This window comes from Phoca vitulina, unplaced genomic scaffold (genome assembly GCF_004348235.1).
Source record: "Phoca vitulina isolate PV1807 unplaced genomic scaffold, GSC_HSeal_1.0 scaffold51, whole genome shotgun sequence".
Lineage (NCBI taxonomy): Eukaryota > Metazoa > Chordata > Mammalia > Carnivora > Phocidae > Phoca > Phoca vitulina.
Genome location: NW_022589754.1, coordinates 11,890,738 through 11,905,772, shown reverse-complemented (window position 1 = coordinate 11,905,772; position 15,035 = coordinate 11,890,738). Strand labels below are relative to the sequence as shown.

Genomic DNA, 15,035 nt, shown 5'->3' with positions numbered 1-15,035 from the left:
ATAGTATACTTAGCTGCTAAGTATAGAGAATTTTTATGTTTAAGATGGGCTTGTGTCCCAGAAAAGGAGCTATTATAGCATAAATGATACAAGGAGAATATGGTATTCCCACATAGTTTTAATAGGACATTAGATTCTTAACATATCTTTAATGTGACCATAAGACCAAAGGGCCATAAGTCAGTCAAATCAAACAGTATTCTAGCTTATTATTCAACAAACTTTTATTAAATACCTACTAGATTACATTATGCTACTAAACAAAAAGATAACAAAATAAATAAGGCATAGTTTCTGTTTTCAAAAAGCTCAATATAGGACAGAAAGAACTTAGGGATCAGCATTTGCAATTTTGGTCCTCCCCACCTTAGATATATGACTTGGGGCAAGTCACTTAATTACCTTTCGAAAAAAAAATTTTCTGAGGGTCAGCTTCCTTATCTTTAAGAGGGGGATGACAATACCACTCCTGTAGGGTTGTAAACTTTAGAAGTAACATTTTATCTAGCACAGTGTCTAACTCATGGTAAGTGAATATTTACTGGTAGCTGTTACTATTATTGCCTACCTCACCAGGAGTTCTCAATAAACATTCCTGTTTTTTTTTTTTTTCATTTTTGCTTACAACCCATCATCTACTATACTATACTACGCTATACTATAAAATTATAGTCACTATGATATATCATCTAAGATGCAGGAAGTGACCTTTGTTATCCCTACTGAAACCAACAAGTAGGTGAATGAAGGCTCATAAAATTCATCTTGACTTCTGAAAACAGATTTCAATGAGCTTACTTGAGTCAGAGCTTTCAAGGCTGAGACCTGTTTTCTGAAAACAAATTGAGCATATACGTGAAAGCCATTCATAAAGATCAAACTTTGAGTATCTGAATACTAACTGATCATAAGTTTTTGAACTACAGCTCCAAAGGTTATGTTAGTTTTTTATTAGAAAAATTTTCATATATACGTAAAAGTAGAAAGAATAATATTATCCACTCCTACATACTACCAATTAGCCAGTTCTAATAGTTATCAACTAAAATGGGTTTTAACAGAAACATTTCAGTCAAAAATCTTATTTCCAACTCTAATTTGTTATTATTTAATCCCATATCATGCATGGATGTAATTAGAATACTACTTTAACATTTGCACCATAAGTTTCTTTTACTATTAATTCAGATTAATAGTCAAAGATTTGTTTTCTGTAAATATCATAAAATTATTTTTAGGACACATTTTTAAATCACAACATCAAAAGAAAAATGCATGGCTTTGTTACTTAAAAAGGGAGGGGGTAAAGAGTTAAATATGCTGGGTAGAATATATTTTGTTCTTTGTTTTTAAGGTTTGGCTTGAGCAACAAGTTTGATACTGAATTTCCCTCAGTTCTAACAGGGAAGGTAAGTGAGAGTTTGCTTTGAACTTTTCAATTCTAAAAGCATTGTTTTATAGCTTATTCAGTATTATGACAAATGCTTTGGCTCCCCGGTAATGATGGTAACAAGAAGCCAGGGTACTTGGAAGCTGTGTCATTAATGACTGAAAGCTGTCACCATGACTACCAGCCTATGACCAGTTATCTTGCTCATTGTACATTAATGCCAGCCATTATTTGCTTATCTGTTCAGTTTTTCCAGTTTTGCCCTTTATTCTCAGCACTAGTAGCTATAATTGTTTTCATTTAGGTCCCTAATCCCAATGTCTTTAGAGTTAACAAAGTTATCATTGTTTAACTTTGTATCACTCTATTACTTTTAAAGTGTCCTGCAGTATGATTTGTTATACATCAAAAGAATCAAATGTTTGGTCAGACATTTTTCTACCTTTTAGATAGTTTGAGTTTCTAAAATTGGACTCGCTGCAATAAATTAGTACCTTTCTATTCCCTGGGTCCTCTACATTCAGTAGTATCTTCATGCTTGAGGTTCAGTATTCAAAGACTTCTTAGGATTTGAAACTATGTTTGGAAAATCCTCTTACAATAGGAATGCTAACTTCTAGGCCCAAAGAAAAAGGCTTTGACTAAGGCAAAAAGTTACTTAAACATGTTTGTCACTTGAGGAAATATAGAAGAAAGAGAAAAGCCATTATATTAAAACATACTCAAAAATTTCCAAATCGTTAATAGCTGAATGCTAGATAGGTGAAATGATGATTTGGGGTTAAAAGAAATGAACTTTTTTTATTTTGAAGCCTGTAATTTAGTATTATTCCGTTCAATTTTAGTACTAGAACAATGCTACTTGTCAGTATTTATTTGGTCATATTTGAAAATCATTCCATTCCGTAAAGGGCTTTTATGTAATTTACTGTTAAATTTCCTCATAATGTTACTGAGAAAAGCAAAGTACAAATCCGTGTCTACAATATGTGTAATAAAGGGGGAAAAATAAGCACATTAATAATTGTATAAAGAAATTCTAGAAGGCGGGGCGCCTGGGTGGCTCAGTCGGTTAAACGGCTGCCTTCGGCTCAGGTCATGATCCCAGGGTCCTGGGATCGAGCCCCACATCAGGCTCCCTGTTCAGCGGAGAGCCTGCTTCTCCCTCTCCCTCTGCCTGCCTCTCTGCCTACTTGTGCTCTCTATCTCTCTGTCAAATAAATAAATAAAATTAAAAAAAAAAAAAAAGAAATTCTAGAAGGCTACACATGGAACTAAATAAAAGTGGTTACCTTGATGGGAGAAGAGGAGAGAGATGGATGGAGGCAAGGGTAAGGATGAGATCATTTTTGGTATTTTGGTATTTAGTATTATTTTGATTTTTGAACCATGTCACTATGTTACCTATTCAAACCTTAATTTACTTTAATTTGTGCTCTTGTTCTAAACTCTCTGAGAATGGGATAAAATGCATCTAATATTGGCTCCTTTTTGTCATGATACATTTTCTAGCTGCTTGCTTTTCACTTTTGGCCTAATCGCAATCTTTTCCCCAGCTTTATTCAGAGGGAGGGAGAGAAAGACAGCAGAGTTATTTCTTTTCACAAGGGTTATCACTTAAAATTATAAGAAATTCTATTTGATTTAACCCTGAAAGGTATTTTATACTTTATTTGCTTCCTTTACCCCCTGAAAACTGGAAGCTAGCTAGAGACAGTATAGAGTAGTTAAACTTCGAAATCCGATCTGGGTTGGAATACAAGGTCTATCATTTGGCTTTGTGGCCTTGAGCAAGCCACTTCTTTGAGCCTCAGTTCTTATGTGAATAGTACCTCACTTCTTGTTATAAGGATTAAATGAAAGAGCATGTATAAAATTTCGAGTATATTGTCAGGTACTTATTAGCTTCCCAGTGTAAGTTTTTTTTTTTTTTTTTTTCCTGCCGGTGTATCCTAGTTTCATCCTGATTATTTAATTCTCCAGTTTTTTTCTGACTAGCTTTCAATTTTTAACTGCTTTTGCTACTTTTACATTCTTTACTGAGAAACAGTTTATTCACTGGTCCCATCAATAATCTATCCTTTTAACTGTTGACCTTTTCTGTCTCTCCTGATGTATAATGTCAAGTCATTCCATATAATAAGCAAGTGGAAATAGTCCCTGGCTAAGTTAACAGAAAATATGTGTCCATTTACCTTTTTAGGATACAAAGAGCCCTTTGGTTTGATGTTTTGGCCTCACTCTCTAGAATGTTCTACCTTCTTATCCTGATCATTTAGAATAATTTGCCAATTGAAGCAGCAGTTCAAACTTAGATTGGTTTTATATGAATTAATCATAAATGTTTTCTCCAAAAGAAAAAAATAGCTGTGGAAAAATCCCTTGAATAATAATGTGTTTGTGGAAAGATGACAAATTCAATATTAAATTAAAGGGAATGTGAATTAAAACATCTCCAATGGAAAACTTGTTCTTTGTGTTTCCCTGGTGTTGCTGCATGTGTTGTCTGGGCAGTTACATTCAGTTTTATTACTGGTTTGTTTTTTAAAAGTTTGAATTACAAGTCCAAGGAATTCTAGAAAATGAATAATCAAAAAAAAAAAATGTCAGAGAACAGTTTCCAGGCACAAATGTATCCATCTTTGAAATTGGCCAGTTTTATATGCTCAAGGAATATTTAGAATATTTCTTCATACTTCTTCATTTCTTTCCAAGCCTTCTAAAACTAAAAACTCCACCATTGAAAAAGATAGTACAGTTTTTTTTTAAACTAGAGTAAGAATGTTAAGCTGCTTTTGGTATGCATTTACAAAACATATATGATCTGAATATGAGCTGTTCTTAAAGATATCCTTTCTTTTCAGGTGACCATTTCTATAGCACATATCAATGACTGGGTGTTTATTCTAGTGTGCATTATTTAAAGAAATGAGGCATAAATGATACTGTGATTTTTTTTCTTAGTTTAGTTTTTAGTGATGAGAACAACACTAACAGGAATTCCGAAAGTCTGATTTTTAAAAGTCACATGGTGATAACATGAGTTTTATTCATTTTTCTCTTTAATGAGACAATTTTTGTCCAGTAGGCACTATTGTATTTGTATAGGTTATTATGAATTATCAAAATGCTTCTCTGATAACTGGGGGAATAGGCAAGAAGAATTACATTAGCCAGGAAGAAAAAAAAAACTAAAAGGAAGGTCTGAATTCCAAACTTAGCAGCCTTTGTGTAAAATATTTTAAAATGAATAAATGTAATCTCTAAAATAGAAAAATAAATCTACCTTTTACAAAATCGGTCTTCTGGCATGAATGGGATTCTAAATAGCTTTTATGCCTAAACTAAACAAAATTGCATAGAGTTAATTCTGAAAACATAAAAAGCCATTTTGACAAGCTTCATGGTTCAGTACTAATTTTGTGCCTATGTGTTAATGCTTCTAATACAAATAAAAAGCTAACCTTTTATATTAAGTGCAGAAGAGATTGTTTCCCCCATTTCACTAAAGATAAGTCTTCCTCTCATGATAGGATATATCAAGCAGGTGCATACACACAGATTCTAGTGACCAGAAAATGAAAGAACCACTGAACTTTAGAAAAGAAATGAAAGCTTCTGGCCCTCAGCTTGAAACAATTAAATGGTGTTATGGGGAGATTAGTGTGCAGTGTTGGGGGAAACCTAAGCCATAAAATCGACCATTACTATTGTGATCCAATATGACAAGTGATTGATAGGGTTGTGTTCCCCATGATTGAAGGAGGAAAAACAGTCTTGCTGGATTTTGCTTATATTTTCTTCTGTTTGCAGAGTCTCTTGCATCCTGTTATAAAATATTATGACCCTTTCCCCCACCTTTATGATGTGGCTTTCTTTTTTCTTTACAAGAAAGTCAAAAGGAATTAAATGTTTCTTTACAACCTGCCCTTCAGCTAGAAAGTAAAAGGCTTCCATCTAACTTTCATTACTAAAGATACTCAGTTATATGGAAGTAAATGAGTAAAACTCTGACTCCACACAGTTAACTAAACATTTTTTCACAATGTTTAAATCGGGAGTTAACGAATTCTCATTTCCTATGTCTTTATCATCTGTTTTATGACTTTTACTGTCATTCAAATACAGATTTTTTTTTTCCAAAGACAATCCTGGCCCCCTTTTAAAGGCAAAACACAGATTTTATTTTATTGTTTGAAATTCTAGTAGTTTTCCTTCCAATATATTTATCTTATGACTTCAAAAAATCTGAATTCTCATTTTTAGTAACATTAGTATTGTAGTTTTTAGTTTGCCCATGGTAAGAGAGTACTAATTGACAGGATTATGTGTTAAAGATGGAAAGTATTGGCAGGAAAGAAGGAAAATTGTTACATTTTTTTTAAAGTTTTGGTTAATTTATTTCCAGAAGGATGTAATAAAAGAAAAATTTTTAACAAATTTTATATATCTTGGCATATATTTTATTCACAATATTTTAAACAGCAAGTTTTACATTTTTGGACTGATTAGTTTCTGGCTTCCAACTAAATATTCTAAGTAAAAATTTTACTTTTTAAATAAAAATTTAAATTCTAATTATAAGCACTTAAATTTGTAAGTGCACAGATTTAATAATTTTATGATTTACATTTACCAGATTTTAAAAATGTGTTAGTGTTTCTAGATACACAATTTAAAGAGAATTGGTAGTAATGTTATATTACAAATTAGAGCTAAATATATTTTCCTTATTTTAATTTCTATTTCCTTGCTCAGTGATTGACTAGGGAAAAGAAGTTGAGTATCACTGTCTGAGAGGTAAATCTTAAGATAGCAACTTGGCATCTGGTTTTTTTTTTTAAAGATTTTATTTATTTATTTGACAGAGAGAGACACAGTGAAAGAGGGAACACAAGCAGAGGGAGTGGGAGAGGGAGAAGCAGGCTTCCCGTGGAGCAGGGAGCCCAATGCGGGGCTCGATCCCAGGACCCTGGGATCATGACCTGAGCCAAAGGCAGACGCTTAACGACTGAGCCACTCAGGCGCCCCTGGCATCTGGGTTTTTAAAAGGACATCTCTTTTTTTCCTCTAAAGAATTGAAGAACTGAAGAGCATTGAATTTGCTTTAAAAATGTAGCTGATTGACCATCACAGGCCACGCCCACCTGTGCACCTCTCTGGACACCTTCCACTGTCTCCAGGTGCCATCACGCGCCTGCCCAGCCAGATGCCCACAGGTGCCTTTGCACACTGCACTCAATTGCGCACCCCTAGCAGCCCTCCTGGGCCATGCCCAAACATACACCCTCAGCCACCATCACACACCATGCCCAGCCTTGTGCCCTTGGTCAACCCAGCCTGAAGCCCCCAGTTGCCATAGTGCTTCGGGGGATCCAACATAGGACTAGTGACCTAGCACAAATTTTGCTAACACTACCCCTCTGCTCCCAAGTCCCCCAGTGGGGAACCCACCCCCCCAGAGTTTGCCTGCTGGGTCCCACAGAGAGCAGGCATGGCCACAACAGGCAGAGAGTCAGTGCAGATGACTGCACTAAAAGGAAAATTGAATCAGATGAAATAGCAGGGCATAAAAACACACATAGGATACTCTACTGAAGGGCTAGGTTCTGGTGAACAGGGGACACTGCACTCCAGGGCTCTCCAGGACCTCTTCTTCATAAAAATCACTACTTTTAAGAACAGAAGAAACAACTGACTTTCTTTACATACGGAAAGAGACACAGAGAGGCAGACAAAATGAGGAGACAGAGAAATTTATCCCAAATGAAAGAAGAGGACAAGGCCATAACCAGAGACCTAAGTCAAACAGATGTAAGTAACATGCCTGATAGAGAGTATAAGCAGTGGTCATAAGGATACTCACTGGACTTAAGAAAAAAGTGGAAGACATGAGCGAGACCCTTAACACAGAGAAAGGAATAACATAGCAGAGATAAAGGGCGCAATATAAATGAAATGAGAAACATGCAGGGTTCCTGGGTGGCTCAGTTGGTTGAGCATCTGCCTTTGGCTCAGGTCATGATCTCAGGGTCCTGGGATCGAGCCCGCATTGGGTTCTCTGCTCAGCAGGGAGCCTACTCCCTCTCCCTCTGCCTGTAGCTATGCCTACTTGTGATCTCTCCCTCTCTCTGTGTCTGTCAAATAAATAAAATCTTTAAATAATAATAATAAAAAAGAAATGAGAAACATGCTTGATGGAATGAACAGAGGTTGGAAGAAGCAGAGAAATGAATTAGTGACCTAGAAGACAAAGTAATGGAAAGTAATCAAGCTGAACAAGGGGGAGAAAAGAATTATGCAAAATGAGAATATACTGAGGGAGCTCAGTGACTTCATCAAATGTAATAGCATTCATATTATAGGAATCCCAGAAAAAAAAGAGAGAGAGAAAGGGGGGGCAGAAAATTTATTTGAAGAAATAAGAGCTGAAAATTCCCCCAATCTTGGGAAAGAAAGAGATATCTAGATCCAGGAGGCACAGAGAACCCCCAACAGAATTAACAAAAGCAGACCAACACACAGACATATTGTAATTAAATTTGCAAAATATAGTGATAAAAAATTTTAAAAGCAGCAAGACAAAAGAAGTCATTAAATTACAAGGGAAATCCCATAAGGCTAGCAGGAGATTTTTCAACAGAAACTTTGCAAGCCAGAAAGGAGTAGCATGATATATTCAAAGTGCTGAATGGGAAGAATTTGCAGCCAAGAATACTCTACCCAGCTAGGCTATCATTCAGAATACAAGGAGAGATAGAGTTTTCCAGACAAGCAAAAACTAAAGGAGTTCATGACCATTAAACCAGCTCTGCAAGAAATATTAAAAGGGACTCTTTGAGTAGAAAAACCAAAAGTGACAGTATAGGAGTAGGAAACACAAAAGCAGTAAAAATGAATTTTTCTGCAAAAAAGTCAAGGAACTCACAAAAAAAGTATATAGAATACAATAACGTATACCTAAAAGGTGTGGGGGACAGGAGAAAAGAATGCGTTCAAACTTAAATGACCATCAAAAATATAGACTGCTATATGCAGAAGGGGTTATATGCAAACCTAATGGTAACCACATATCAAAAGCCACTAATAGATATGCAAAGAATAAAGAGAAAGAAATCCAAATATATCATTAAAGAAAATAAGCAAAACATGAAAAAAGACAAGAAAGGATCAGAGAAGAGCTTCAGAAACAACCACAAAACAAGTAATAAAATGGCAATAAATATGTATCTATCAGTAATTACTTTGAATGTAAATGAGCTAAATGCTGCAATCAAAAGACACAGGGTGACAGAATGGATAAAAAAAAAAAAAGAGCCATCTATTTGCTGCCTGCAAGAGGCCCATTTTAGACCTAAGGACACCTACAGATTGAAAGTGAGAGGATTGAGAAACATTTAACATGCAAATGGATGTCAAAAGAAAGCCAGAATAGCAACATTTATATCAGACAAAATAGACTTTAAAACAAAGACTGTAACAAGAAGCAAAGAAGGACAATATATAATAGTAAAGGGGATAATCCAACATGAAGATATAACAATTGTAAATATGTATGCACCCAACATAGGAGCACCCAAATACATAAAACAGTTAATAACAAACATAAAGGAACTACTCCATAATAATATAATAATAGTAAGGGACTTTAACACCACACTTACATCAAGTGGACAGATCATCTAAACAGAACATCAACAAGGAAACAATGGCTTTGAATGACACACTGGAACAGAAGGATTTAACAGATATATTCAGAACATTCCCTCCTAGAACAGGAGAATACACATTCTTTTCAAATGCACATTCATGATTAAAAACCCTTAACAAAATAAGTTTAGAGGGAACATACCTCAACATAATAAAGGCCACCTATGAAAAGCCCACAGCTAACATCATCCTTAATGGGGAAAAACTGAGAACAAGACAAGGATGTCTACTCTCACCACTTGTATTCAACATAGTACTGTAAGTCCTAGCCACAGCAATCAGACAACAAAAAGAAATAAAAGGCATCCAAATCAGCAAGGAAGAAGTAGAAGTTTCACTATTTGCAGATGACATGATACTATATATAGAAAATCCTAAAGGCTCCACCAAAAAATTGCTAGAACTGATAAATCTAGTAAAGTCACAGGATACAAAATCAACATACAGAAATCTGCTGCATTTCTATACACTAATGAAGTGACAAGAAATTAAGAAAACAGTCCCATTTACAATTACATCCAAAATAAGACACCTAAGAATAAATCTAACCAAAGAGGTGAAAGACCTGTACTCTGAAAACTATAAATCACTGATGAAAGAAATTCAAGACAACACAAAGAAATGGAAAGACATTCCATGCTCACGGATTGGAAAAACCAATATTGTTAAAATGTCTATGTTACCCAAAGCAGTCTACAGATTTATTGCAATCTACAGAAGCATTTTTCACATAACTAGAACCAACAATCCTAAAATTTGTCTGGAACCACAAAAGACCCCAAATAACCAAAGCAATCTTGAAAAAAAAAAAAAAAAAAAAAAAAGCAAAGCTGAAGGCATCACAATTCCAGACTTCAAGTTATATTTCAAAGCCATAGTTACCAAAACAGTATGGTACTAGTATAAAAACGATGTGGAGACAAAAGAACACTCATGTACTGTGGGGAATGCAAACTGGTGCAACCACTATGGAAAACAGTATGGAAGTTCCTCAAAAAAGTTAAAAATAGAACTGCTCTATCATCCAGCAATTGCACTGCTGGGTATTTACCAAAGAATACAAAAACACTATTTCAAGGGGATTTATGCCCCTCAATGTTTATAGCAGCATTATTTACAATAGCCAAGGTATGGAAGCCATGTAAGTGTCCATGGATTGATGAATGGATAAAGAAAATGTGATATGTGATACAGATATAGATATATCCACACAATGGAATATTATTCAGCCATAAAAAGGATGGAATATTGCCATTTGCAACAACATGGAGGGAGCTAGAGAGTATATATATTGCTAAGTGAAATAAGTCAGTCAGAGAAAGACACCATATGATTTCACTCATATGTGGAATTTTAGATACAAAACAAGCAAAGGGGAAAAAATAAGACAAAGCAAGAAACAGACTGTTAATTATAGAGAACAATCTGATGGTTAAGGGGAGGATGGGTGAAATAGTGATGGGGATTAAGGAGTGCACTTGTCTCTATGAGCACAGGGTGAAGTATGGAACTGTTGAAATACTCTGTTGTACACCTGAAACTAATATATCACTGTATGTTAACATACTGGAATTAAAATTAAAAATTAAAAAACAAAATGTAGCTATTTAGCCTTTTGTTTATAACAGAATGTATAGCAAGGCCATGGATTATTAATGGTTACCTGATCAAATGCCTTGCCTTCAGGTGAGATCAGGCAAAAGAGAGCTTTGCTTTTCTTTCTCCAAAGCTCATCAAGAGATAGGATTCACTGGCTTCCTTTTTCAAAGCATTCTTGTTATTAATGAGGTTCTTTTTAAGATATGATTTCCATTTTCTGTGAGATATATAAGGCAAAGATTATTATTCTCATTTTATACATGGGAAACTGAAACTCAGAAAAATTAAATGAATTTGCCTATGATTTTTCATAGCTAGTAAGTAACTAGAATCAAAATCTTCATTTATTGTCTAATATGCTTAGCCTGTTAGCATTTTCTGTTTTTCAGTTATAAGGCGTGGTTCTCTGAATTTATTTTCATATTTACCCCAGGAAGTTAGTCATTTAATTGGAATTCTTTTTACTCAGTGATTGTCTTTAGGTCATATTGCCAACAATTTAGTTGGAGAATAGATTAGTTTACATACCCATGTAAAAACAGTTTTGAGCTTGCAATTTTACAACTATTTGTTGGTTAACATATTGGGAAGAAAATCAAATTTATGGGTTAAGCAATTAACTTTATTAGGTGGCATGAACAATTCTAATAAAGCTAGTATAAGTAATGTTTTATTCATGATGGGGCTGAATTCTTTGGTCATGTATCTTTATAACATCTGCTAATAGATATACGTTTTGTAGTGTTGATTCTAAGATATGTAATAAATTGAAATCCTCTAGTACAGTTTTTACTTGGAAGAGTTGTAAAGCTCCATATTTTATGTGCCAAACATGTTAATGGGGTTTTTATTTTATAGCAGCTTATTTTTTCTAATATTTTCATAATTTTTGTTTTCACAGCCAGATGCTGGAATTTTTTTCCCATAGATTTTGCAGTCTGACAGCTTTCTAAATGAAAAGGAATAATTTTAGTGATCCAGAAATGTGATTTCACCGAAAGCAAATGATTTTTAGTATGCCTTTGAATTGTATAACCTTCAAGCAGAGTTTTCGGTATAAATCTAATTGTGCCTGTCATGCTCTTGCCTTTGAACTGACTTTGTCGTTGTTTACAGAGAGGCACAAGCAGCCACTTCCAGGAATGGAAGTAGTAATTAAAATATTAAATTTGTATATTTAAGGACCTTTCAAATTTCAAAATTTACAGCAGTTTTTTGAGTCCATTTTATGCTGAATATTAAGACCCTTTTTTAAAAATGTAATTACTCCTCACTGTCTTATTAGTGTAGCTTTTCCCTACAAACAATGGCAAGTGTTAAAATTGTTACACCGCAAATTTGCCAGGGAGAAAAGTGTCAAGAGTTGCCTATTTAAAAGTAATCCAGGAATATTGCCAAAGTCTAATTTTAATTCCATTTCCTCTGATAGTATTTAGGTTTTTATTGTTACACTATGCTTCTAGTCTTACTAGTCAGAATGATTGGAGACTATAATATTGCCTGAATAATGAGAATATTTGGTAGAGAAACTGCTTGACGGGTATTCTTTACCACCAATTTTGTTGTCCTTTTAATGCTGGTAATTTCAGAAGATTATTTTTGAACATCAGAATAAGTTCTGTAAACATGAAATTATATTGTTTTGCTTTCTAATGTCATCCAAGAGTATGTAATACATAAAAGGAGGAAATCTATTTAGACGTGTAAGTCCTTGAAGTATTTGTAAAAGACAAACATTTTCTTTAGGTTTAGAGATAAATAGTGGAAAGCTGCCCACAAACTGTTAAATAAAGATTGCGCCCTTGTTATAGGTGGCCCCAGAAGAATTTAAGACCAGCATTGGCCGTGTGAATGCATGTTTGAAAAAGGCTCTCCCAGTCAATGTGAAATGGCTGCTATGTGGTTGTCTCTGCTGCTGTTGCACCCTGGGTTGCAGCCTGTGGCCTGTTATTTGTCTCAACAAAAGAGTGAGTAACCATTTTATTGTATAACCATAGAGCTAACTAACATTTATTGAATACTTCTATGTACCAAGTATGTTACATGATATTTAAAAATTCTCTTCAGTGTTAGCCTCATTCTGGAGACAAGCTTGGGGACAGAGAGATAAAGTGATTTGTCCAGCCTTTATTAACACTTTGTCACTTAATATGAGTTCCCATAATTTTATTTTATTTTTTTACTATTATTTTTTTATTAGTTTCAGGGAAAGAATTTAGTGATCCATCAGTTGCATATAACACCCAGTGTTCATTTCATCAAGTGCCCTCCTTCATGCCCATCACCCGTTTATCCCTTCCCCCTACCCACCCTCCCTCCAGCAACCCTCAGTTTGTTTCCTAGAGTTCAGCGTCTCTTATGGTTTGCCTCACTTTCAATTTTCATCTTATTTAATTTTTCCTTCTCTTCATCTATGTTCATTTGTTTTGTTTCTTAAGTTCGACATATGAGTGAAATCATACAGTATTTGTCTTTCTGTGACTGACTTATTTCGCTTAGCATGATATCCTCTAGTTCCATCCACATCATTGCAAATGGCAAGATTTCATTCTTTTTGATGACTGAGTAATATTCCATTGTATATATATACCACATCTTCTTTATCCATACATCTGTTGATAGACATCTGGGCTCTTTCAATATTTTGGCTATTGTGGACATTGCTGCTATAAACATCCGGTGCAGGTGCCCCTTCGAATCACTATGTTTGTATCCTTTGGAAAGATATCTAGTAGTGCACATGCTGGGTTATAGGGTAGCTCTATTTTTAACTTCTTGAGGAACCTCCATACTGTTTTCCATAGTGGCTATACCAGCTTGCATTCCCACTAACAGTGTAAGAGGGTTCCCCTTTCTCCACATCCTTGTCAACATCTGTTGTTTCCTGAGTTGTTAATTTTAGCCATTCTGACCGGTGTGAGGTGGTATCTCATTGTCGTTTTGATTTGTATTTCCCTGATACTGAGTGATGTTGAACATCTTTTCATGTGCCTGTTGGCCATTTGTATGTTCATGTCTTCTGCGCATTTCTTGACTGGGTTATTTGGTTTTTGGTGGTTGAGTTTGATAAGTTCTTTATAGATTTTGGGTACTAGCCCTTTATCTGATAAGACATTTGCAAATATCTTCTCCCATTCTGTAGGTTGTCTTTTAGTTTTGTTGACTGTTTCCTTTGCTGTGCGAAGCTTTTTATTTTGATGAGGTCCTAAAAGTTCATTTTTGCTTTTGTTTCCCTTCCTTTGGAGGCGTGTCTAGCAAGAAGTTGCTGCGGCCAAGGTCAAAGAGATTTCTGCCTGTGTTTTTCTCTAGGATTTTGATGGATTCCACTCTCACATTTAGGTCTTTCATCCATTTTGAGTTTATTTTTATGTAAGGTGTAAGAAAGCGGTCTAGTTTCATTCTTCTGCATGTGGCTGTCCAATTTTTCCCAACACCATTTGTTGAAGAGACTGTCTTTTTTCCATTGGATATTCTTTTTTTTTTTTTTTTTAACATTTTGTATCTATATGTTTTTCAAAAATCTGTCCATGAAGAAGGAGCCGGGTGTTAGTTTCCTTATAGGGGGAATTTTCTCATGGAGATACTATAAGGCCAAGTCGGTCCACTTCATTTATTGTTCTTTAACAAATTCTGTGGTGCCACCGTTGTCCTGTTCAGGTTCAGGAAGCTCATTCAGTGGTATTGCAACATCCTCATATGGCAGCTTGTCTTCTTGCCAAGCATCATCAGTCAAGTCCAAGATCCTTCCATCTCTCTGTACCTCACTGTCCATTCTCCTGCAGCTTTGATTTTGTCAGACCCGTGCCGGACCCAGCGCTCCATCTGCTTTCCTCCATTGGGTATTCTTTCTTGCTTTGTCAAAGATTAGTTGACGATGGTGTTGAGGGTCCATTTCTGGGTTCTCTATCCTGTTCCATTGATCTGTGTGTCTGTTTTTGTGCTAGTACCATACTGTCTTGATGATTACCGCTTTGTAATAGAGCTTGAGGTCCGAAATTGTGATGTCGCCAGCTTTACTTTTCTTTTTCAACATTCCTCTGGCTATTCAGGGTCTTTTCTGGTTCCATACAAAGTTTAGGATTATTTGTTCCAGCTCCATGAAAAAGGCTGATGGTGTTTTGATAGGGGGTTGCTTTGAATGTGCAGATTGCTCTGGTTAGCATAGACATTTTAACAATATTTGTTCTTCCAATCCATGAGCATGGAAAGTTTTTCCATTTCTTGTGTCTCCCTCAGTTTCTTTCATAAGTGTTCTATAATTTTCAGAGTACAGATCTTTTACCTCTTTGGTTAGGAATACCTATTCCTAGGTATCTTATGGTTTTTGGTGCAATTG

General features: G+C 35.2%; 2 protein-coding genes across 3 annotated transcripts in view; one reads left to right on the top strand and one right to left on the bottom strand.

Moving 5' to 3' along the window:
* Window positions 1-15,035, top strand: part of CHIC1 (cysteine rich hydrophobic domain 1) — a 61,239-nt gene that overhangs the window by 16,449 nt on the left and 29,755 nt on the right. For both annotated transcript variants that reach the window (XM_032387841.1, XM_032387840.1), the window contains exons 2-3: window positions 1,355-1,409; window positions 12,511-12,666. In XM_032387841.1, coding sequence (XP_032243732.1) covers window positions 1,355-1,409; window positions 12,511-12,666 — 211 coding nt within the window. The remainder of the gene's footprint in view (window positions 1-1,354; window positions 1,410-12,510; window positions 12,667-15,035) is intronic.
* LOC116621825 (anaphase-promoting complex subunit 13-like) lies at window positions 14,148-14,576 on the bottom strand. Its single transcript, XM_032387842.1, is given in 1 exon segment — window positions 14,148-14,576. A coding segment is annotated over 1 exon segment (270 nt). The 5' UTR covers window positions 14,472-14,576; the 3' UTR covers window positions 14,148-14,201.